Source organism: Nomascus leucogenys, chromosome 13 (assembly GCF_006542625.1).
Source record: "Nomascus leucogenys isolate Asia chromosome 13, Asia_NLE_v1, whole genome shotgun sequence".
NCBI lineage: Eukaryota > Metazoa > Chordata > Mammalia > Primates > Hylobatidae > Nomascus > Nomascus leucogenys.
This window is the reverse complement of record NC_044393.1, coordinates 40106556-40131920: the sequence shown is the minus strand read 5'-3', so window position 1 is coordinate 40131920 and position 25365 is coordinate 40106556. Positions and strand designations below refer to the sequence as shown.

The following is a 25365-nucleotide window of genomic DNA, read 5'->3' as shown; positions in this document are numbered from 1 at the left end:
AGCAGTCACCGGCACCCAGTCCCTCCCAGCACCAGCCCGAAGGACAGACACTGCTGATACTGTCGAAACCATGCCACCGTCACGTTTCCAAAATGTTTCCATGTGACTTGGCAATATTCATCAACATTACCAATAGGTCTAAGCTTTGAACTGTCTGCCTGGAAATGTCTACAGTAACAGCAGAGCAAAAGTGCAGGATGGTATCCACTCCACGGACTTGGAGACAATCAAAAGGTCCAACTATGGGGCAGTGTTTAGCAAACTGTAGTTATACTATTATTATTATTATTATTTAGACGACTGAGTCTCACTCTGTCACCAGGCTGGAGTGCAGTGGTGCAATCCTAGTTTGCTGCAGCCTGAAACTCCTGGGCTCAAGCAATCCTCCCACCTCAGCCTTTGCCACCACACCCAGCTAAGTTATACAATTAAATCCCATGCAGCCACTAAAGAACTGACTTGGCCCTTAACTTATTGAGTGGTAAGTATTCCTAATGAAGATTAAGCTACAGAAATTGGGCACAGAAACAACGGCACAGAAAATGTCTGGAATGTTGTTCCCCAGACTGGTAACTGCTGCCAGCTCTGGGGAGCGGCTTACAGGTGGGAAGAGGTGCTGGTGCTTTCTACCAGATCCAGTCTGGCATTGCATGAATTCACACACACAAAGCCAGGCAGTTTCATGACTGAAGTCCTGCTGAAGCCCGTATTGGCTCTGAGGGTCTAGGGCAAGCACACCCTCTCCTGCTGCAGGGCAGGCCACTCACCTGACCCCAGGGTCCGCAGGGAGGAGCGATCGTACTTCTTCACCCAGGCATCACCGTATTTCAGCAACAGCCGGACAGCCGTTGGGGCGCCATAGAACTGATTGATCTTCAACCTCTCTACTGTCTCCCAGTACCGACCTACAGAAAGGCCGAAATTCACTGTCAACAGGAGAGCTGACATGATTTACTTTAAACTCAGAGATCAGCCAAGACTTCCTGAGTGCTGGGCATGTGCAGACGCGCATATGTCCATATAAAAGGGATCCCCCCAACCCCCCACCCCCCCCCAGTGAAAGATGGAAAGAAGCCCCATGGGACAGGTCCCCAATGGCCGCTCTCCTCCAAGCACTCCCCAGATCCATGGGCAGCACATTCAGGAACAGTCTTCACCTGGCTTAGGGTGATGGCCTAGTTCAAGGCAATACTACGTGGATTTAATAACCCATGGAGCGTTAACACAGAGCTTTCACTCGGTCACACTTACATGGGCTCTAAAGTGGTGACTGGTGCTTCCCCTGGTGACAGTAGAGCTGCCACTGCATGTGTCCCAGGGAGCAGGGCCATGTGCCCGGCCTGCACACCTCTGATTCCTGTAAACCCACCACCCACACCATCCCCTCCACATGGGACACCGAGCTTCCAAGGGCTGAAGTGGTGGCCTGAGACAGCACCTGGGCCATGGCCCTTAATCCCTGGTCTTGTCCCTACAACTTCTTCCTTGAGCACACCCAGCCCCCGAAGGCAGGGATGGAGCACTGGGAGGTGATAACACAGTCCATGTGCAGTTGTCAGCGCCATGGAATGCTGGGGCAGCAGCCTTTGGGCAGAGCCACCATGATCTGCTTACATTAGAGAAAATATTTGAAGACACTGTGCTGTGTGGGAGGACAATGCCCAAGGGAGCCAGACATCACCTTGACTTCAAAGTGATCTCAATTTAATGGAGATGGTTCTAGGCCGTGCATAACATGGTCTGAGGGATGGCCCTGAAGGCTCAGGGGGCAGGGCTGGGGAAACAGAAGAGGCGGGCAGCTGGCCCTGGCCTCAAGAAAGGGCTGGATCTGGGCAAGCGGCCTAGAGGTGAGAAGGATGCCAAAGCAATGGCCCGAGGCTGGCAGTTTAAGTCAGAGGGCAGGAGTGCAGGAACAGGGGCCTTGAGATGTCCTCCAGCACCAAGTCAGACTCCCTGCTGCTGCCCGTCAGATCTTTCTGAAGACCCAGTGCCTGGCCCCACCAGGCATTTTGACAGCAGGACCTGGAGAGCCACACCCTCACCAGGGCCCAGGCGTCCCCCTTCCATGAACCTCTCCACAAGCCTCGAGCCTCAGGCTGTCTCCCCTGACACCAGCATGGGGTCCCAAACGGGGTTCACCATCCTTACCAGCATCGGGATAAACTGGGGTGCTTTCAAAAAGGACACTGGTGGCACCATTGCAGAGAGGCCCATACACCACGTAGCTGTGTCCTGTAATCCAGCCGATGTCAGCCACACAGCCGAAGATGTCACCTGGCTGGTGGTCAAACACAAGCTGCAGAGACAGGAAAGGAGCATCAGGAGCTTGTCCCCCAATCCCACCATGTTCACACCAGGTCACTAGGAAATGGGCATGCGTATGCTGCAGTCCATAGCTGTGAGAGGCAGCTGGCTCCTCAAATGGCCTCCAGCAGCAGGACAGGTGGGCACACTGCAGAGTCCGTCTAGTTGTATGTTTAACACATGGACACCTTTTTGATTACCTTATGCCACGATTTTTTAAACCCCTTAAGAACTACAAAAAATAAAAGCAAAAAAGGCCAAGAATGGCATCAAGCATCATCAGCTTTGAGGAGCATGAGAGGACAGACATCCAAATCCCCTTTATTCTTCCACAGCAGCTGAGTGGAGCCTGATCCCATCTCAGGATCTAACTGCCCATGTGCAGGAAACACAGAGGCAGAGGGACAACAGGCACAACCCAGACCAAAGGACACCAGAGAAAAATGGCTGGACATGACAATGGCCAAGTGTAAGGAAATGGGGGAGCATAGGCTTAAAAAGACTTAAAAGACATATCAACAATATTTTAGGCTGGACACGGTGGCTCACACCTGTAATTCCAGCAGTTGGAGAGGCCAAGGTGGGCAGATCACTTGAGGTCAGAAGTTCAAGAACAGCCTGGCCAACATGGCAAAACCCTGTCTCTACTAAAAATACAAAAAAAAATTAGCAGGGTGTGGTGGCAGGTGCCTGTAATCCCAGCTATTCAGAAAGCTGAGACAGGAGAGTCACTTGAACCCAGGAGGCAAAGGTTGCAGTGATCTGAGATCACACCACTGCACTCTATCCTGGACAACAGAGTGAGACTCCATGAAAAAACAAAACGAAACAAAACAAAACCAATATTTTAATTGGCAACAGTAAGCTACAGTGCCCATGGATGCTCATATGGATCACAAAATTATCACAATAAACACACAGGGCAGGGGCACAAGACGCATCAGGACATGCTGGACAGGGCTGTGGCCACATGGGCCTGGAAGGGGCTGCTGAGAAACCAGCGGCCTTCCACTTCTTGATCAAAGTGGCATTTGCCTTATAATAATTCATTAAGCTACACATTTAATTTGGGCGGTTTTCTGTATCTGTTCTAAAAAGAGTTTTTAAAAATCTTTGGGTGAGTGGCCCTTAGTGTCCTGCTGCCACGTTACATGGTCAGATTATCTGGGAGTTTCCAGACAGTGCAGTGGGGGCTTGAGGCAGCCAGGGCCCTGAGGAGCTGTAGGGTGGGAGGACTCAAGGGGCCCTGCCCCGAATAGGCCAAGAAGAAACACTGACCTCTCACATCTACAGGCCTCGCTCTGCAGCCAGGAGGATTTCCAGCCCTGCCCCTGCCTGGAGCCCTGCCAAGGGCCCAGCACCGCCCGCACAGTCCTGTACCTTGTGGGTCAGGGCGGCATACAGCAGGTAGCCTGCCTGGGTATGGACGATGCCCTTGGGCATTCCGGTGCTCCCTGAGGTGTACAGCATGAAGAGCATGTCCTCACTGCCCATGCTCTCTGGGGCGCACACAGGGTCCTCCTTGGCCATTTCCTGGCAGCGAGAAGAAACAAAGAGCCCACCGAGGGCACTCAGCCTCTCTGAGAGAGCACTCCCCTCCGCAGCAGGACTCCACACACGGGATTCAGAATTCACCTGCTCTGACCTGTCCAAGTTCAATTCCAAATGTGGAAAGGACACAAAACAAAAGGGTGGGTGCAAGCATTTGTGTTACAGTAAGTGTTCCAACATGCTTGTCGTATCGGAGTTTTATCTTCCCAGTCAGGACTCAAGCTCACCAAAGACCACAGAGGAACCCTGGGCACCTCTAGGGAACCCAAATTGAGAACTGCAACCCGAGAAGCCTCAGAGCCAGCTAACTTGATATGACCTCTCCTCAAACTGTGCAAAGCGAGGTAACCCACCTGCTCCAGCGGGACGTCCAGATCCCCCATGTGGACCTTGCTGTCTGTCCTGTGAGCCACCAGGACATGCTGCACGGTGGGGCAGTGCTTCACAGCCTCATCCACTATTTTCTTCAGCTCCACCACGCGCCCACCCCGGAGTCCTTGGTTGAAGGTGATAACCACCTTGCACTTGGCTAACAGAGACAACACAGACATTTCTGATCAGTCTCCTCCCAACTTGAACCCTCATAGCTCTGACTCACATAGGACATCCAGGCCTAGGAGTGTGAGAAACTCAATCCAATCTTGAGTAAAAGACTCAGTGGAAAAAGTGAGGGGCTGCCTGCTCTCCAGCCTTTGTGTGCCATGAAGAAGCACCAGGCCTTTGTCCAGTTCTGAGGCTAAGGGGAAGGAACCAGAGATAAATTACTTTGAAGCTCAACTCTTCCTCCTTGAGTCAGCAGCATAAAGACAATTTCCCAACAAGACTTCCACCTTTCTCTCCTGTCTGCCCAGGAGCAAACCCCAGGAAAGGGGCCACCATGCCACCTGCAGCAATCAAGGTGACAGAGAAACACCAAGAGGCAGAGACCAAGAAAGCTGGACAACCAGAGGCCAAGCCCGAAGGTGTCCCATGTGGCCAGGCCCTGTCTAGAGTGACTTGTGTGGGCCAAGAGCCTTCACTGTCCAGAGATCAGGAACCACACCCCAGTGGATGACTGGGAGCTGCCTGCCCTCCTCACCTTCAGGAGAAGGCCCTCCTGATCCCACACCTGCTCTTCAATGGCCAATGGTGCTCAGCCAGGCCCAGGGGGAAGCCAGGAGGACCCTAGCTTCCATGGCTAACCTAGGGGGAGGCCCAGAGCAGGGAAGAGGGGTGCACGCACAATGGGCCTCAAGACCCCAGGAAAAGGAGGTGTCCTCCATGCTGTGCCCCATTGCGGGATGACCCAGAGGGATCACAGCCACAGGGGGTTACTATACGGCCCCTCAGGAAGAGCCTGGGACAAATGCCCAGCTGTGACTCTGACTGGCAGGGCCTCACCCACATCCCTTAGGCCTTTCAGTCATTCCACACCAAAGTCCTCTTGCAGAGCTATGGGCAGAAGTGCTGGGGAACCCTTAACCAATGGCTCTCCATAGTTGGGGTACAAATCCTGCAACTCCCTACCCTTTGCATGGAGCCATTTGAGGCAGGTATGCCACATTCCCGTCCAAAGCCACCACTGCCCTACCACACTTCCAAGATAGACTCTGGTCTCAATGTCCCCTCTGGGAGAGTCCTACCTAAATAAATCTGAAAGCACTTTTGCACAACATGCCCACCCTTTCTCCTCCTAAGAGCCCTGGAGATGTCATGGCCATGAGGGTTCCCTGAGAATTTTCCAGCACACACAGGGCCATCCAGGGGTCAGAGAGATACCCTAGACCTGCCCAGATGCAGCCACCCCTGCATCTGGCACCAAGAGCCGTGGCTACACACACTCTTTGCCCTTCAAGCCTCAGCGATAGCTCACCTGGGGAAACCAAGTCAGTTGGGTGGAGCCTATCAGAGACTTTCCAGACCTGCATCCCCAAGCAGGGGTTGGTCCAGGTGAGCCCCTATGGGCAAGGAAGGGAGATGGACCAGCAGGAAGGAATGAACCTTTCTCAAGGGGATGGGAGGCAAAGAAAGCTCATGGGAGGCAGGATCTCTCACGAAACAATGACCCCAGCCCATGCAACATGCTGAAGTCACACTACGCAGTGTGATGCTGAAGTCACACTACACAGCAGGCAGTTCCTTTCCCGCCTCCCGAGGCACACACCTCACTCCTGACTCGCACCTGTCCACGGCCTCCCTGCCCAATAGGCTCTCCAGGAGAGGCCTCTAGGAGGTACCCAGGAGCTTCCGAGCACCATGAGCATGTCTGGCCCACTGGCGCCCTCCAAGGCTGGGCCATGGCACGGGTGCTGGCAGGAACCACGTGCCACTCTGGGAGGATTCGATTTTCCCTCCCTGGTTTTGAGCAGGCACCAGCATCAGCGTTCATTTTCTGCTGCTTCCTTAACAAATGACCACAAACTTAGTAGCTCAAAACATTCATTTTTAGCTCACAGTTCTGTCGTCTGGACAGGCTTGGCAGGGTTCTCTGCTTACAGTCTCACAAGGCCAAAGTCAAGGACAGGGCTGGCTCCTATGTGCTGGCTCTGGGGGAGCATCCACCTCCAGGCCATTTCAGTGGTTGGCAGATCTCAGTTCCACACAACTGTGGGATTAAGGTCGCCCTTTCCTTGCCGACTGTCAGCCAGGGGTCATTCTCAGCGGCAACAGCCACCACCTGCCCTGGTTCGTGGCCCTGTTTATCTTCAAAGCCAACAACGGCGGGTAAAGTTGCTTTGAATCTCTCTGACCTCCCCTTCTGCTTCACTTCCTCTGCCTCTAGTTGAAGCAAGTTCTGTGAATTAAGGGCTATGGGATTAGATGTAGACCACCTGGATATCGTATTGCCTTATTCATATGTGCAAAGTCCTTTCACCATGCAAGTGACATACCACAGCTTCTGGGGGATTACAGTGTGGCCATCTGAGTGGGTCATTATTCTACCCCCATAGTCTCTCTCAAAGCCATTCTCCTGACCTCTACCCTCCCCTGCAACACTCTCCACTCCTCAAGCAACCTAAAGCAAGAGGGAAGACAAATAAAGAGGGATGGTCCAAGCCTGGAAGCCAGGCCAGGGGACCGAACTCTGGAACTGCGCCTGCTGACTGAGGTGGCTGCCCAGACATGTGAGAGCCTGGCGGTCAGACTCACAATATGCACCCACCTCTCAGTGGCCAACTGAAGATGGCTCTACCTTCTTTCACCTGCTCTTATAGAGAAGCAGGATCCAAGTCTCCTCCCCTTGAATCTGGAATGGCCACAGACTGGTTTGGCCAATCTAGTAAGGCAAGAGTGATGCCAGGCCTGTGCCAGCCTGGCCTGTAGGACACTGGCAGTTACTATTTCCTTCCTCTTGGAGCCATGTGCTGCCATGTGACAAGCCTGACTGCTGAGGCTGCAAGGCTATGAGGAAGCCCAAGTCAGCCACGTGGAGAAGCCACATGGAGAGAAAGACAGCCCCACCAGTCCCCAACCCTTCAAGTCAACCTGACTAATGTCCCAGATGTCATGGAGCAGAAAACAGCCGTTCCCCTGTCCCCATCTGATTCCTGTCCCACAGACCCATGAAATAGAATACTAAAACTTATTGTTTTCAGTTGTATTAAGCACTAAGTTTTGGAGTAGTTTGTGTCACAGCAATAGAAAACCAAAACAGCCCCTCATTGACCCAAGAGGACACAGATACCCATCTCAACAGAATCTTGTCCCCAGGAACCTGGCACCTGCAGAGCTGCACAAAAAGGCTAAAAGATATCAGGGCAGAGTCCTCTTCAGGACAGAGTCCTGGCCCCTGCCCTCCCATGCTTGGTTGTTTAGGAATACTGAGGTTCTGGGAGCTGCCCCAGCAACCAGCTATTAAATCCCCACATGCTGAAGTCACCAAGAGTCAACTGCTATTGCTTGTTTCAAACAATCTTAACAGAAGCACTGGGTGACCATGGCCACACCAGCAAGAGAGGAAAGGGGCAGCTTAGCATAATGCCGAAAGCATCAACTATGGCAGCAGAATGTCTGTGTTCAACTCCTGGCTCTGTCACTTACTAGGTATGTGACCTTAGGTAAGTCACTTAAACTCTCTGCGTCTCAGTTTACCCATCTTCTTCCCTTTCTAAAGACCAGAACCAGATGACTTCACTGGTGAATTCTATGAAATATTTAAAGAATTAGCACCAATCCTTCTCAAACTCTTCCAAAAAATTGAAGAGAAGGAGATACTTTCAAATTCATTTTATGAGGCCTGCATTACCCTGATACTAAAGCCAGACAAAGATTACTACAAAAAAGAAAACTACAGACAAATATCTCATATAAACAATGATGCAAAACTCTTCCACAAAATGCTAGCAAACTGTATCCAGCAGTATATTAACAGAATACACCATGACCAATCAGGACTTACCCTAGGAAAGGAAGGGTGGTTCAACATGCAACAATCAATCACTGTAATACATCACACTACTACAATGAAGGAAAAAACACATCTCAATTGACGCAGAACAAGCATTTGACAAAATCCAATACCATTTGATGATCAAACACTTAAAACTAGGAATAGAAGGGAACTTAATTGATAAAGAGCATCTGAAAACCCACAGCTAACATCATATTAATGGTAAAAGACTGAAGCCTTCCCCCTAAGATCAGGAACAAAACAAGGATGCCCACTTTTTACCACTGCAATTCAACATTGTAAACGAAGTTGTTGCCAGAGTGATCAGGCAAAAATAAATAAATAAATAAATAAATAAATAAATAAATAAATAAAAGACATCCAAATTGGAAAAGAAGTAAAACTATCTCTATTCACAGATGACATGATCTAATATGTATAAATCCTAATGAATCCACAAAAAACTATTTATTAGAGCTAATAAATCATTAAATTTGCAAGATACAAGATCACTATGCAAAAATGAGCTGTATCTCTATATATTAGCAATGAAAAATCTGTAAAGGAAATTAGGAAAACAATTCCATTTATAAAAATTCATAAAAGAGTAAAATACTTAGGAATAAATTTAGCCTAGGATATGCAAGACTTGTACACTGAATACTACAAAATATAGCTGAAAGAAATTTTAAAATACCTAAATGAATGGAAAGATATCCCATGTTTGTGGATTAATATTGTCAATATGGCAATACCTTCCAATTTTTCTACAGATTGAATGCAATCAAAATCCCAACATCTTTTTTTGCAGCAATGGAAAAGCTAATCCTAAAATTTCTATGAAAATACAAGAAACTCAGAAGAGCCGAAACAATCTTGAAAAAAGAAGAACAAAGTTGGGAGACTCACACTTCCTGGTTTCAAAACTTACAAAGCTACAGGGTCAAAACAGTTTGATGCTGAGATAACAATAGATACATAGGTAATCATATGGATAAATGGAATAAGATAGAGAGCCCAGAAATTATCCCTCACACATATGGTCAAATAATTGTTGAAAATAATTTGACCATATGTGTGGAATAATTTGACCATATGTGTGGAAAATAATTTTCAACAAGCGTACCAAGTCCATTTAACAGGGAAAAGAACAGCCTCTTCAACAATGGCGCTGGGACCACTGGATAGCCATAGGACAAAGAATGAAACTGGACCCTTACCTCACACCCTGTACAAAAATCAACTCAAAATTAAAGATCTAAATGTAAAAAGGTAAAACTTAAACTCTTTGAAGAAAATATGCGAACAGGGAGGCTGAGGCTGGCGGATCACGAGGTCAAGAGATCGAGACCATCCTGGTCAACATGGTGAAACCTGTTTCTACTAAAACTACAAAAATTAGCTGGGTGCAGTGGCACGTGCCTGTAATCCCAGCTACTTGGGAGGCTGAGGCAGGAGAATCACTTGAACCCAGGAGGCGGAGGTTGCAGTGAGCTGAGATCATGCCACTGCACTCCAGCCTGGCGACAGAGCAAGAATCCATCTCAAAAAAAAAAAAAAAGAAAGAAAGAAAAAAAAAAGAAAACACAGGAAAAAATCTTCACAGCATTAGATTTGGCAATGTTTTCTCAAATAATACAGCAAAGACACAAGCGACGAAATAAAAAATAGATAAATTAGACTTCATTAAAATTTAAAACTTTTATACACCAAAGTTTACTATTGAGAAAGTGAAAAGACAACCCACAGAATGGGAGAATATTTGCAAATCATATATCTGATAGAGGTCTAATATTCAGAATATATAAGTAACTTACATACTCAACAATAAAAAGATAAACAAGCAATTAAAATATGGGCAAACAGCTTAAGTACGCTTTTTCCAATGAAAACATACAAATGGCAACAAGTACATAAAAGATGTTCATATTATTAGTCATTAGGGAAATGCAAATCAAAATGACAATGAGATACCACTTCATTCTTACTATGATGGCTATTATTTTTTAAAGTGAAAAACAACAAGATGCAGAGAAACTGGAGCCCGCATACACTATTAGTGGAAATGTAAAATGGTGCATCTCCTTAGCAAAACAGTTTTACAGTTCTTTGATAAGTTAAACATGGAATTACCACATGAGTCAGCAAGCCCACTCATAGGTATATACCCTCAAAATTAAAAACAGGTGTTCCTATACATGAACATTCATAACAGCTCTATTCACAATAGCCAAAAAATGGAAACAACCCAAATGGCCATCAATTAATGAATGCATATTATTCACCTATTAAAAATATGAAATACCGATACATGCCACAACATGGATGAATGGAGAATGTCTGCTTAATGGGTGTAAAGTGTACATTTTGAGTGATGAGAAACTTCAGGTACTAGATACTGGTGATGACTGCATAACACTGTGAATGTACTTAATGTGACTGAATTGTACACTTTAAGATGGTTACAACAGTAATTTTAGGGGAGGGGAATAATAATAGTATTATTGCATAAAATACTTATGAAGACTAAGTAAATTAAAGGACATAACCTTTGTAGAGTGCTTAGAACAGTGCCTGGTACACAATTGGTATTACAGAGTTCTAGAGAGAGGAAGAAAAAGAGAAAGAGGTGGCAGCATCACCCTTGAACGTGGGGGAAGAAACTGAAAGGAAGCAGAAGGGCTTCCCAGCCTTTTATACAGAGGGAGGTCAACAGGGGTCTGAGAACTCTACCCATTAGTTTTATTTTCTATGAGACACAAGAATTCTCAATGGCCCCTAGAACCTGGCACCTGCCTTGCGAAGCCAGCTCAGGGGACTTCCTCTAGGAGACAGCAAGGAGCAGAGATCAGACTGCATGGACATAGGGCCACCATCCAGACACTCAGTCCTTTGACAACAGCAAAACAAGGAAGTTATTGTTCTGCACAGTGTCCAAAACACACTGACCCACATGCAGACAGAAAGACCCCCTCCACCTGACTCCAGATCCCCAAAAATGGTCCACCCCTTCACTCCTCAGGATAGAAGCCTTCCAGTTGTTGACCTGCGGGACCTTCCCTGTGCATCTCCAGCCTCATCCCACCTCCACACTTCCCTCCTGCTGCACTACACCCGCCTCCACCAGGCCCTCATGCTGCGCTCCTCCTCCACTTGGCCTCTGCCTCTGCTGTTCCTCCAACTGGAACTCTCCCTTTTTCACCTGGCTAAATCCAATGCACTCAGATCTCAGCCCACAGAACAAATTCTCATTCGGCCATGTGCCTGTCCCTAGTACGGTCTGTCATTTGTCTGTGAAACATTTTATTAATGTCTGCACTCTGATGGTCTCTACACTGATGGCCAGGCCCCCAGGAACAAGGATCAGGGAACTCCAGGGTTCCTCCCTCCCCATGCCCACCTCCTCACCGTCATTGATCCTCCCAGCCAAGGACTCCGCACTGAAGCCAGCAAAGATGACTGTGTGGACAGCTCCGATCCTGGCACAGGCCAGCATTGCTGCCACAGCCAATGGGGACACGGGCATGTAGATGGCAACACGGTCCCCACGGTGGACTCCATGCGTCTTCAGCGTGTTGGCCAGGCGGCACGTGGTCTCCAGCAGTTCCCTGCAGCACAGGGAAGAGAAAGCCATCAGAGATGGAAGAGGGCCAAAACGCAGAGCAGTCTGGGGGTGGAGCAATACTGCAAATTTTATGTCATATACACCCAGCCCAGTGCCAGGATAACAGGCACTTGAATACTTGATGCATGCAAAGTACTCTTCCAGAAAAAGAAAAGTTTTTGACATTTGTAGATTGCTATTGGCAGAGATTCACTGCCACATTGCTAGGGTGACAAGGCTATCCTTAAGTCCACTTATGGCAGGGTTTTGTTAGGGGAACAGGAGCGTAGGGGAGCCATGGTGACAACATTTTAGAATCAATTCCATCTTAAAACTAGCAAGGCACATTCCTTGCCAGTCATGACCCACAGTCATAAGATGTTTACAGCTGAGAAAGCAGCTTAATACCTGCAAAGACAAACTTGCAACAACAGAATGTCCAGATGCCCCAATATTGCATAACATATGCTTTTAAGATGATTATAGGCATGCTTTGATGTACTTATGCACTCAAATGCCAAGGATAGCTTTATTTCAATCAACAGAGTAATAAATGTCACTTTGTCAGCCTACCCGCAGGGAGACATAGCTTAGCTTTTACATAGATAAGACCCCTATATAAGAAAAAAACAAAACAGAGGCATTCCTCCTCTTGCTGAGGACGCCCTACTATGTAACTGAGAGGCTTTCAGTAAACTATCTCTTTTCACTGCGCTCTGCCACTCGCCTTGGATTTCTTCCTGGCAAGATCCAAGAACCCTCTCCTGGGATCTGGATGGGGACCCCTTTTTCCAGCAGCAGCTTCTCAGGGACCACAAGTGTCTGAGGCATAGATCACCATGGTTCCAAAACTTCTGAAAATGTTTGCCTCCAAAAGAAAGACTGATCTCATAAGACATTTAGTCGAGAAATGACAGGTCCCAGATTTCTGAATCAACACAGTCGAGGGGCACCAAACAACGCTCTCAGGGAGCAGGCCCCCAAGCCCAGATAGGGCGGACCCCAGCTCTGCAAAGCCACAGTGAGTCGGGAGTGAAGGCCGCACGCAGGGCAGCCACATCTCCCTGCAGCCCCGAGATAGCACTGGCGGGTAGAGCAAGCACCCTGCTTTCTCCCCAAGCTAGGGGACCATGGACAAGGGTAAGGGAAAGCACTGGGCACAAGGTGGGTGAGCGGCATCCCCGCCCAGCCCCCATGTCGTCCACCGTGTCGCCTATGTCTACAGAGTGCGCGTGCCCTTCCTCTCTGGCCACGCTGGGGCCTATCACCAGGTTCACCCACCAATCAGGGCGCAGCATCTCTCTGGGCAAGCTGATTGGCTCAGGGCTGACACGTGACCCAACCTGGTCCAGTCAGAGTCAACCATCCTCAACTCTGGGAAAACTGGGAGCAGGCGAGAGCCGCCAACTTGCCGGTCATGCAGCGGGAAGTGGAGGAAGTGGAAGCAATCCCGAGGTTGTCTTTCCTTTCGGGGCCTCTTCCCTCTGAATCTGGACCTGGCAATTGCATTAACCATTTTCCCACTCTTGCTGTACTGACTTTAATTAATTATTTGCAATAAAAAGAGCTAACAGAAGGAAGAATGAGGGGAAGCCAAGGCCCTTTCTCTCTGGGCGGGGCAGGCCACCAGCCCGCGACCCCTGCCCTCTGCAGGGGCCCAGAAAGCAGACCCTCCTCGGGCTCGCAAGGCCCCTTGCAGCGTGTTTGCATAGCTCTCCTCTGTTCAAAGGGTAGTCAAGGAAAGGGCTCCCGAGAACAGTGAAGCTCAACGAGGCCACCCAGGAAACCACAGCAGAATGAAAATGAGCTGTCCGCATCACAGGCAGGGGCTCAAGGAGGCCTTTGTTTCTTCCCAAGGCCATCTGCAGAGGGGACCACATGAGAACCAGATCGCAAGGCCAGCCCGCAGTTCTCCCCGCAGCCAGCACGCCTGCCCAGCCTGGCTCCAGCGGCCTCTTCTGTGGGATTTCATCGTTTTCCGTTCAGGCTTTCAGAAGGAGGACAAAGGCGCCTTTCAGTGGCGCCCCACCCACCCCTTGCCAAGGTTTATGATAAAAGACAGAACACTCCCCCGGAAAACCCCCAGCACCAAGCTCTACAGAATCTAGGGCTCAGAAACACTCCTGCTACTCCGGGGAGGAGGCTGGGGTGGCCTGTGACCGGCTGAAGAGGGAGCCGTGGTCAATAGCAGGGAAGAGTCACTCAACATCTTCGGCCAGATTCCGTTTTCATAGCTCTGAGAGCTTAAGCCTCGCTGCTACGAGAGATGAAGGCTTGAATGTACGCTCACCAGTAAATGGCGATGAAATTCAGTCCCTGTTCTGCAGACAGAGGGCAGCAATCTGAAGCCAAGAAACGACACTGGACTGTCCCTACAGAAAGGCCTGGGGTAGCTTTCTGTAGTAGCTGCCTAGGCATGGGAGCTTATCTTTCTGAGCTCCCATATGACCATCTGAGAAACAGCAAGCACCCTCCACCTTGTACAGCTGTCACAAGTATTAATAAAAAGCAAGACTGACTTGGAACTCTGCCAAACATTCAGTAGCTATCGTCTTTCCCATCAGATGGAAACTCGAAGAAATCTTTGTTTGAAATCGTTTTCTAAAATGACAAAAATCAGCTAACTCACTTCAGTGAATGCCTGAGATGTTAAAAATCCCATTCTAGGCACCTTGGGAGTGAGTGGGGTGTTTGCATTGGAGAAAGGAATTGACAGGGAGAGTGTCCTCCAGGGGCACAGCTCCGATGAGGAAATGACGGCACATTTGAAGGTGTGCAGGGCGCTGAGCAGCTCAGCTTGGTGGTACAGCCACTGCGGGTGGCAGGGAAGGGCAGCAGGGAGTGCTTTCTAGATAGATTGGCTGTTGGGAGGAGGACTGGGGCAGAAAGAAGAGTGGATTTTCCCTATAGGGGCAGAAGTCACCCAGTCATTGGAGCTGGACAGCTAAACGACAGCCTCCAAGGAGGGTCTAGAGACCAGGTTTCCTTGGAAGACTGAGGGGCCTCAACATGGGCCCAAGAGCTGAAGCAGGGTCTGGTGAGTCTCACACTCTTGCTGCTGAGTCCAGAGGAGGGTTTCTGATGAAGGATTTGATCCAGGTAAATCTCAGAGCTCTCTCCCCTCCTATTTTCTCTGCCAAGGTCATAAACCTTGAAGTGGAAAGGATCCTTGGACGTCAGGCGGTGCAGCCTCCTTGGGGTTCTGAAATCTGGCAGCCACATTCTGGCCTACAGCAGCCCAGCCTCTGCTTAAACATCACACTGCCAGAGCTCACCTCATGGGGCCACCTCTCTGTCACTTTAATAGGGAAACAGTCTACCAAAAATTGGACCAAGATTTACAGCTCTTCAAACTCCACCCCTTAGTCCTACCTCTGACTTTTAAAGCTTCCCAGAATAAATCTAATTTCTCAATGACAGCCCTTCAAATTCCTGAATACTCCCTGCCCCTCGTCCTCTTGGAAGCTTTTCCTCCCCCAGGTTCTCTGGTCCAGGCCTCCATAATGGCACTCAATCTCAGTAGACACCCCCAGACTTCCAAATGGATCCCCACATTCTCATGGTGCCTGCCCAGAGCTGAATGTGGGTACCCAGACCCTTGACCTCAATTCTATATTTAACCATGTTTTCTTTTTTTTTTTCTTTTTTTTTTTTTTTGAGGTGGAGTTTCGCTCTTGTTGCCCAGGCTGGAGTGCAATGGCACACTCTCGGCTCACCGCAACCTCCACCTCCCAGGTTCAGCCTCCCGAGTAGTTGGGATTACAGGCATGCGCCACCATGCCCAGCTAATTTTGTATTTTTAGTAGAGACAGGGTTTCTCCATGTTGGTCAGGCTGGTCTTGAACTCCCGACCTCAGGTGATCAACCCACCTCGGCCTCCCAAAGTGCTGGGATTACAGGCATGAGCCACCACCGCGCCAGGCCGACCATATGGATTTTTTGTTTTGTTTTGTTTTGTTTTTGAGATGGAGTCTCCCTCTGTTGCCCAGGCTGGAGTGCAGTGGCACAATCTCCACTGGCTGCAAGCTCCGCCCCCTGGATTCATGCCATTCTCCTGCCTCAGCCCCCCCGAGTAGCTAGGACTACAGGCGCCCGCCACCATGCCCGGCTAATTTTTTTGTATTTTTAGTAGAGACGGGGTTTCACAGTGTTCACCAGGATGATCTCGATCTCCTGACCTCGTGATCCACCTGCCTCGGCCTCCCAAAGTGCTGGGATTACAAGCATGAGCCACCGCACCCGGCCGATCATATGCATTTTTAAAATACCTGACAGGTGGCTCAAATTCAACATGAGGTCACTAACCTGCACCCTCCCAACTCCTAATACATGTAACAGATGCCCTTTAACTAGGGCTTTCTCATATTATGGCCATGGAAATGTTTTGTGTTTTTTTAAAGCAGGCTTTCCATTTATCCCAATCCAATTCTATCTCAATTTCTCCTCATCTCTCCAGCTGACTTTTTTTTTTTTTTTTTTTTTGAGATAGAGTCTTGCTCTGTCACCCAGGCTGGAGTGCAGTGGTGCCATCTCCGCTCACTGCAACCTCCACCTCCCAGGTTCAAGAGATTCTCCTGCCTCAGCCTCCTGAGTAGCTGGGACTACAGGCGTGCCCCACCACACCCAGCTAATTTTTGTATTTTTAGTAGAGACGGGTTTCACCATGTTGGCCAGGCTGGTCCCGAACTCCTGACCTCAAGTGATCCACCGGCCTTGCCTCCCAAAGTGCTGGAATTACAGGCATGAGCCACCACACCCAGCCGATTTTTGAAGCCTGGATTTTTAAGTTTAAACTCTCATTTTTCGTTAGCAATATCCTCCAGACATATATTATTGGAAAATATGGTCAGCAAACCTAGGTCTTCAAATCATTGAAAAATAAATGTTATTCAAGTGATCCTGCCATTCCAAATACTCAGGAACATTTGAAAGCATGTTTTTGGATATTCATAATTTCTCGGACTTCCACAAACCGAAATGCTACTGTTTCTGTATCAGAAAGATAATGCAGCCACTCAGTGACTGGTGCCTTGGGCTACAGTTGCAGGAAACAGTGGCTTCCTCACTACCTGCAGGATCCTCTTATGTAGCACCCTAGTGGGTTTCCAAAGCACAGGGACATGCAGCTTTCTGAGTCACTAAAATGAGTTAGAGTTTTACTTTTAAGTCCAAGAAGAAATATAACACTTGTTGTTCAGGTACTGAGCAGGATATTTAAGTTTGTCTGCAATGTACTCTGCCGGGTCAAGCTTTTGGTGCGGACGTATGCAAATGATGTGCACAAAAATACAAATTTGGCCTTGTGTTTCTGGTGCTTAACACTAGGAAAACGCTGACTGGCCTTGGGGAAGGAAGAAGACTTATTACCAACTCTTAACATCAATTGGGAATAACTTTTATCCAATGCTAAAGATACAATCTGACTGCAAGTAATTGTGACCAACATGATAACTGCCTGAACTCAAACGGTACAAATGCACCCCTGCCCCCCATCCCACGCCTCAGAATTTAAAATTAGTCCAAAACAGGAAACAGCTGGAAACAGAGTTCAGAGAAAAGTAGAGGAAGAAATACACCAGTATTTATTTTTTTATCTATCTTTCAATCAGACCTAGTTTCGTCACGGTTAATATTGAAAGTGTCTTTTTCTCCTAGACATTTCCTGATGAAGGCCCAGGGTAAGTAAGTCCTGTGTGTGCTGCCGTGTTGAAGAAATAAACAAATTGAGGCTGGTCATAGTGACTCACAGCTGTAATCCCAGCATTTTGGGAGGCTGAGGCAGGCAGATCACTTGAGGTCAGGAGTTCAAGACCAGCCTGGCCAACCATAGCAAAATCCTGTGTCTACTAAAAATACAGAAATTAGCTGGGGGTGGTGCTGCATGTCTGAATCCCAGCTACTTGGGACACTGAGGCAGGAGAATCGCTTGAACCCGGGAGGTGGAGATTGCAGTGAGCTGAGATCCCACCACTGCACTGCAGCCTGGGTGACAGAGCTAGACTCTGTCAAAAAAAAAAAAAAAAAAAGAAGAAGAAGAAAGAAAGAGGGAAAGAAATTAAGAATGCATGATTGCTTATTGCCTACAATTATTCTGGCACTCAGTATTCACGAAATAAACACTAGCTCACAGACTTCTTTATTGTCCATCAAGTACAAGGTCTGCTTGGGTAGAGATCTGGGTTTTGCTTATTGCCTTCCTCCTGGCATCCACCTAGCTCATATAAGGTACTCAATAAATATTTGTTGAGCAAATGGGCACAGCAGGTGAGCATGAAGTGGGAAGGACCTCAGCCAAGAGCGACACCCACCCTGCAGACTCCCTGTGTCCTCCTTCCCCTGAGGGGCTAGGCTGCTGTCACCTTGCATCACGCTGGCATGAAAATGTGCTGCTGCTCTGAGAAGCAAATGGGAAGGACCCCCCTCTGAGAAACCAGCCTACAGAAACGTTTCATTTTCTTCTGCCAATAAGAGAAGTAAACCCAGGTAATTGTCTTGATATGTGAAGGCCTCTGACAGACACAAAGCATTTCCTCGGGCTCAGTCACTTCTCTCCAAGCACCGGTGCTGACGGGGGCTGGGGAAGGTCAACTCCATGGTCTAGATCCAAAACTTGAAAGGACATTCCTATGCTGTCTCTAGAATTTGATATTTTCTTCAGCATGCTGTGTCAGGAAGGTAGAGGTAGTAAGAGAAGAAAGGATCAGCCTTAGGGAAGGGAAGCCTGGCGAGGCTGACCCCTTCTCACACAGGAGGAGCGTGGAAGGCCGTGCAAAGCATGGATGGCCAGCTCACGTCTCATGGACCCAGGCCTGGGGAAAAGACTCCTTCCCTCCTGGCAGCCTCCTCTGGCCCTGACATTACTGTAGCCACCGACTGTCATTCAATGGTGGTAAGATTTGCTCACTCTGCTCTTTACTACCACTGAGAGAACAGAAGACCAGGAAGTCAGCTAGCAGGGCTCATACACCAAGTATGAAATTTCTCATGTCATTATTTGGTGTCATGACCGTGACATTTAGCAAAGAGAAGCTGCCATGAAAACATAAAGTGGCAGCCGCACTTGAACATGAATGGTCCCCTGGGCCAAGGCAGGCCCAGGCACAGCAAGGGCCCCCAGGAGACATGAGCTGAGTTGCCAGTAGTGATGCCAGCTCAGCCAGTAACAAGATCACTAAAGCTATGTGTGTTCCAAATTCCTTATGGAAAATGAAAGTCTCTTCCCTGAGGTTTTTGCTAGACTCTATGGAAAGTACCGAACCTGCAAGTTTATCACTCAGGAGTCTCACGGGAGGCCAAACAATGACTGATCAGAGAGCAGGGTTCCCAGCGCAGCCCCCCACACCACTGGGGCCTGTATTGTCTCATCTGTGAAATGGCCTAATAACAGGACCCACTACCAAGGTGGTCGTGGAGACCAAATAAGAAGTTCCAGGCACCTTTGAAGGTGACTTGTAAACAGCGGCCATAATGACTGCAGAAAATACAAGACATGGGAAAAAGAGAATTATTGAACACTAATGGACCTTTAAGAAAGGTGGGCACCTCAGGCACCTCCTTCTCAGGAGGGCAGGTGCAAAATGCTGGTTTGCCTTATGGAAGCTGCAGTCTCCGTGTCGCCGGCTCAGGGCACATGCACCTCAGCTGTGTGAATGCCTTGCAGGAAGCCCTCAGCTGTGTGAATGCCTTGCAGGAAGCCCTCACCTGCACAGCCTGCCTGCTCCATGCCCCCAAGGCAGGTGCTGAGGACGGGAGTAGATCTGAGAAGGATGCAGAGCCTCCTACAGTTGGGGTTGCTGCCAGTCTGGGGGTTCCAGGCACTCAGCCCGAGGCCTGTGCTTCCAAAAGGCCAGAGGGAAGGCAGGTCCACCCCACATGCTCTGCACAGCCTACCACCATCTGCCATGTCATCCTGTCACTGCCCCCCTGCTGGCTACCCAAGCTTCTCCAGCCATGACTGCCTGCCACTGCGAGCCCAGGAAACCTCCTCTCCAGGCCCATGGCCTCCTACCTCCTCAGCATCCAGGGGGTATTCTCTCCCCTGCCCCTCCTCCCACTTGCCCTCACCCCACCCTCAGTTCACAGCCCCATCCCATGGAACAAGGATAGAACAGCTATCAAGCAAGTATCCTGTACCCAGGGCTGCTCCCACGGAGCAGGTTCCCATGGAGAATCCACTTAACTCTCACAACAGCCCATAGGCTCCGAGCTCCCCTTCCCTTCTTCACTTTTGTGATGAAGAAATTGAGGCATAGAGAAGTTGAGCCACTTTCTCAAGGCTATGCAGCTGAAGGAGTCAGGGCAGGATTCAAACCCAGGCCCAGCTCCAGGGGCCTTGCTGTCAGCCAGCTCCTCAGTATCAGAACCACTCCTATCGCAAAGGCTCCCAAACTTCAAAAGATTTGCCATCTGCCAATGCTATAATTATTCATGTAACATTTTTCTTGAGTTAGTTCACTTTTTTAATATAAATTTATTCTAAGAATGAACCTGAGGCTGATTCTCATTCAAAAGGGAAAGTTAGCAAGAGAAGTGCCCAAAGTCCCCACACTCATGGGGGTTCAATCGAGCCTTTCTTCTTGTCCCCAGAATGGAGGACAGGGCCAAGGGTGGGTGTGGAGCGGCGTTTTCCTTCATCATTCAGTGTTTGGCTCCTCGTTCAGGGCCACCTGCCCAGGGCATGCCTCCCCAGGCACAGCCAGGTCAAGTCCCACATCCTTAGTTTTTATTTTCTCCTCTGACCAGAGCCCAGGATGCAGTCAGCTTCTAAGAAAGCCTTGTAGGACGAAAGTACCAGGCCAGACTCCAGAGAAGCTCTGTCCTCATTCCTGTTAACGCCTGGTTTTCCCTTCGTCCTCAGCACTTGGCCTTTGGCCCAAGTCTTGTCTCTGGAAAGGAAGTTCTTTCCCTTCCATACACAAAGCCCAGCTCACATGACTGCGGGAACCAGGTGTCAATGCCTGAAGAACTTTGGAGGCTCCTACAGGCTGGCAGCCCAGGACAAGAGCACACTGGGGGACTGAAGTCCTGGAAGCCAGCCCCGAGAACAGCTGGTGCCCTGGCAGAACATTCATCCCTGGCTGGACAGACTTGTTTACCTCCTGGGAGAAAGCCACAGAAGTGAGTCCTTTCCCTTGTGGAATTTGGAAAGGGATGTAGGTTTTAATATTCTGTAAACATTCACTTTCCCCTGTGGTTAAAAAAAAACCACAGGAGACTTCTCAGGTCCCACTCCAGGTTTGCACACCCCACATGCCCTCTGTTCCGCCTCTCCGAGTGGCTCTGCCAGAGCCCATTCGGCTGCCACAGACACAGCACAACACAGGGCAGCCAACTTCACACAGAACGCTCCAGAGCCTGGACGCAGGTTGGGGGTCCTTCTATTTATCAGGCTTGCCTGGGAGTCCACACAACATTCCAGATTAACACCTGGAGGAGAGTAAGCCCTGGAGGGGAAGTTCGCAGACACAGCCACACAGGTGGAAATCCAGAGAGCACAGCTGCTTGGCATACCTGCCTCGGGCCCGGCGACTTTCCCTGCCTCTTGGCAGCAGCCTAGAGAAGCATCAAACTCCTCCAAAGAACAGGAGGCTCCTGCTCCCCAGTGCTGTGCTGAATAGCAACCAGTTTCTCAGCAAAAGAAGCCCTGACTTGTAACATTCGCCAGTGATCACGGTGCAAATATTTCCACCGCTGATTTTTGGCTCCTGATAGCACTGACTGGACAAGGAAGATATGCACACACAACTGCTCCACGGAGCCCATTCGACACCAGCCCCAGCCTGGGAGCCTGCAGCCCCAACACCCAAACCACCCAGCCCCAGGGGCAGCCTCCTCCTCTCTCTTTGCAGCCACACCCCAGAAGCTGCCCAGATGCCCCATCCCAGGCCACCCTTAAAGTTCACTGGAACTAATTTTCTCCTTTATAAAACAATAATTGTTAATAATTTATGATTTCATTCCTTTTATTTAATAATTATTCATTTAATGATAAGTAATTGCTAATAGAAACCTTTTAATTTGGCCGGGCGCGGTGGCTCATGTCTGTAATCCCAGCACTTTGGGAGGCCAAGGCGGGCGGATCACGAGGTCAGGAGATCGAGACCATCCTGGCTAACACGATGAGACCCCGTCTCTATTAAAAATACAAAAAATTAGCTGGGCATGGTGGCGGGTGCCTGTAGTCCCAGCTACTTGGGAGGCTGAGGCAGGAGAATGGCGTGAACCTGGGAGGAGGAGCTTTCAGTGAGCCGAGATCGCACCACTGTACTCCAGCCTGGGTGACAGAGCAAGACTCCGTCTCAAAAAAAAAAAAAAAAAACCTGTTAATTTGGAAGGAAGGGGAGGAGCGAAAGCATGCAGCTTTTTCAGTCCACCCCGTGTGACCTCCAGGCCACAGTCCCTCTGACCCTGGGTTTAAGATGGCATGGAGGGTCTGCATAAGCTCAGGGCTGGGCTTCCACAGATGGCACCATTCTCCCGGGCATAAGACCATGGGCTGAGAGCACGCCCACAGACTCTCCATGGCAGCCCTTTTCCCCAGGCCACCGCACATGGCCTTGCAGCTCATCCCTGTTCAAAGGCACTACCCCAGGGATGCTGGAATCCCCACCAGGCTGAATACCCCTTTGGGAGGGGAGCCCTTCCACAAAAGTGGCCCCATTCGCACCGGGAAAACATGCCAGAAACCATACAAAATGTTAGCCTGGAAAACTGTCCCACAATTTAGTTGTGAAGCCCAAAAAACTAATGGGTTTCTAATGTGAAGATAGAAGACTGTTCGTGTTGAAAATGGGCTGGCCTGCAGGGAATCCACATGAGATGGGCCACCGTGGGTGGAATAAATACATCAGGGTGAAGACCAGAGCCTGTTAGTTACAGCAGATTTTGAACAGCTGTGGTGGCCAAAGGCCTTTGCACACTGGAGTGACTTTGAGGGTTTGGTCACCTGCATGAGGAGGAAGGACGCCAGGCTCCATTCGAGTGGCCTGGGATCTGAGAAGGTACAGGTGGGATCCTCCTGCCCTAACAGTGGGTTGTGGAGCCCAGGTGTCAGCCCAGTCAGGTTCCACAACCCACCTGCTGGCCTAGAATTGCCTGTGGTCACCACAGCGTCTTCTCCCTCCCCATCCACGCCAGCCTGGCATCCTCCACCAGAGTCACCCTTGCTCCCGAGGTTCTGCCTGTGAATCAGCTTGCATCAGACAGCTGCGCATGGGAGCGGCTGCAAGGCATGCTGCTGCTCTGCTGCTGTGCAGAGCGACTAGAGGATGCTGGGTTTCCTGGGGCAGTCCCGCTAGCTGTGAGGGTGCCAAGACACAGGTAAACCAGCAGCAACGGTGGTTTCCTGAGCCCTGGACTGAAGCTGCAGCAGTGTGTTTGGAAACTCAGCAGTGCCAGTGAGGTCTCTGGAGGCCCTTCTGACTGTGCCAGAGGTCGGAGCTGAGGGTCCTTCCAGAGGCTGCTCCTCCTACCTCCCAGGGATTTGGAAGCACCCTGCCCAAACTCCCTTTCCACTTAAAAGAACAGTGAATCCTGACAGATTTCTGACAAGCCATTGCAGCAGCATTCCCGGGGATGCATTTTCAAATACAGATTCCCAGGGCCTTCCCAGAAACTCAGAATGGCCCAAGCAAGGCCTGGGTACTGTCTCACTAGAAACCCTCCCCAGGGGACTCCGAGGCATGGCCTGCAGCTGGAAATCACAGCTGTAAATTCCAACCAGAGTGACACAGTTGCTAAAGCTGCCTGGCGATTTCCCTGGCATGTTTGGAGACCACGAGGAATTCCTGAAGACGTTCATGTCTGAAAAGATCCCACATGACCACTTCTGAATTCCCTGTCCACATGGCCTCCCTCCCTTGGTCGAGGCTGTTCCCCTAAAGGCTTCGTCCACGCAGAACCAGCAGGGAGAGTGGGACTGTGCTAGCCCAAACAGGGGGCGGACACATTCACCATACCTGCCAATGGCCCTGAAACCTCTCTCTAGGCTTCTCAGGGGAACTAGACTGGATTTGTTGGTGGGAAATTGTCAAGCCCCCACCCATCCCGACCCCCTACTGTCACCATGTTCAGATGAGGTCAAGACAGCCATGGGGAGGGTCAGGAGAAAGAATGACAGGGGAGGCCCCTGTTCCAACAGGCCAGCAGCACCGTGCCACCACCCCCTGTCCCGGCACCAGTAACTCCACAGCCTTTTACCCTACCTCCTCTGGCAGCCAGCCCTCAGTCCCTGAACCCTGCACAAGGGGTCCTGGAGTCCTCTGGCATGAGTCCCTTAAGCCTCAGCTGGTGCCAGTGTCTGATGAGTGTCTGCTGGTCCTCTGAGGCCCCAGACACCTGGAAGATATGGCCCTGGCCAGCAACAGGGCATCCTGTCTGCATGCAGCAGAGTTCAGCCTGGGCACACCAGGACAATGTTTATTTTGAGTTGTGTGGAGGGCCAGAAGCCTCAGCCGCAGAGCCCAGGGGTCCCATTCACACCTGAACTCCACTTCTGATGGGACTATAGACTCTTCAATACATCCACCACAGCCAGAGCTGGGGGACCTTTTCAGCTGCATGAACTCCCAAGTTCCTAAAGCTCTATTGATACCAGAGTCCCCAGCTTTAAAAATCAGGGTCCCAGGCAAACATCAATATGAACTGAGAACCTTGGTGTCAGCTCCTGCCCAAAGTCAGACCCACGGAGGCAGTGTAAGAGTGGCAAGGCAAGATTGGACACTGAGGAAACACCAGGTGACTTGAGGAAGATGGAGGGCTGGTGCCCCATCCATCCAAGGCCTTGTGTGCAGGCCTGTTACCAGGAAGTAGGGGTTCCTGGGCCAGCTGGGTTGTCTAGTCCATCCTCACCCCACTGCTGTCCCCTACCCAGGGCTGCACTGGGCACCCTGCTACAGGGGCGCACTCACTACTGAATGGGCTTTGGTTTCCATTCCGTGCACCAGACCCCACATCTAACCCACGGTGACACCTTCACTCTGTGTCTGCCTAGCAGGGGAGGAGGCAGTGTCAAGGGCAGGAACTTGGGAATGAAGATGTAGCCCCCCTCATGGGGAAGGGATGGGGGTGAGCTGAGCTGAGCTGCAGTTCTGGGCAGGTGAGAAGGTTTCACCCACTGGCCTCTGTGCTGCCTACACTGTGCTGGTGGGGACTGGACACAGGCAGGACCGAAGGACCCCACAGTGCAGCCCACAGCAAATTTGGGAGTCACTTACCCCCTGCCTAGTGCCTGCAGAAGCAGGAGGGAAAATGCAAAACAGAGGCCACAAAGCCGTGTCCTGGTCCTCGCAGACTCATCTCCAGGCATGGCCCTACCCCTAGGGAGGCTGTGTCCCCACCAGCCCACGCCCCCTCCCCCACCTCCTCACCATCACCCGCTAGCTCCCACCCCTCCCCTCGGCCAGCTCTTCCTTCCCGTCCCAGAACTGGGCCGTCCCCAAAGGCCCCTGCATGGTAGCAAGGGGTCACAAAAGCCGGGATCCAGCTCCACAGCAGGCATTTGCTCGTATGTGTGCCCCTCGAGTTAAACCTCGGCACG

At 50.1% G+C, this 25365-nt stretch overlaps 1 protein-coding gene across 2 annotated transcripts in view; it reads right to left on the bottom strand.

The window, feature by feature from the left end:
* The window catches only part of LOC100606871 (acyl-CoA synthetase short chain family member 1), a 96874-nt gene that overhangs the window by 55501 nt on the left and 16008 nt on the right, over positions 1 to 25365 (bottom strand). For both annotated transcript variants that reach the window (XM_030826753.1, XM_030826754.1), the window contains exons 3-7: positions 11633 to 11832; positions 4209 to 4384; positions 3685 to 3837; positions 2149 to 2296; positions 768 to 905 (exon numbers count right to left, since the gene is read on the bottom strand). In XM_030826753.1, the coding sequence (XP_030682613.1) occupies positions 768 to 905; positions 2149 to 2296; positions 3685 to 3837; positions 4209 to 4384; positions 11633 to 11832 (815 nt within the window). The remainder of the gene's footprint in view (positions 1 to 767; positions 906 to 2148; positions 2297 to 3684; positions 3838 to 4208; positions 4385 to 11632; positions 11833 to 25365) is intronic.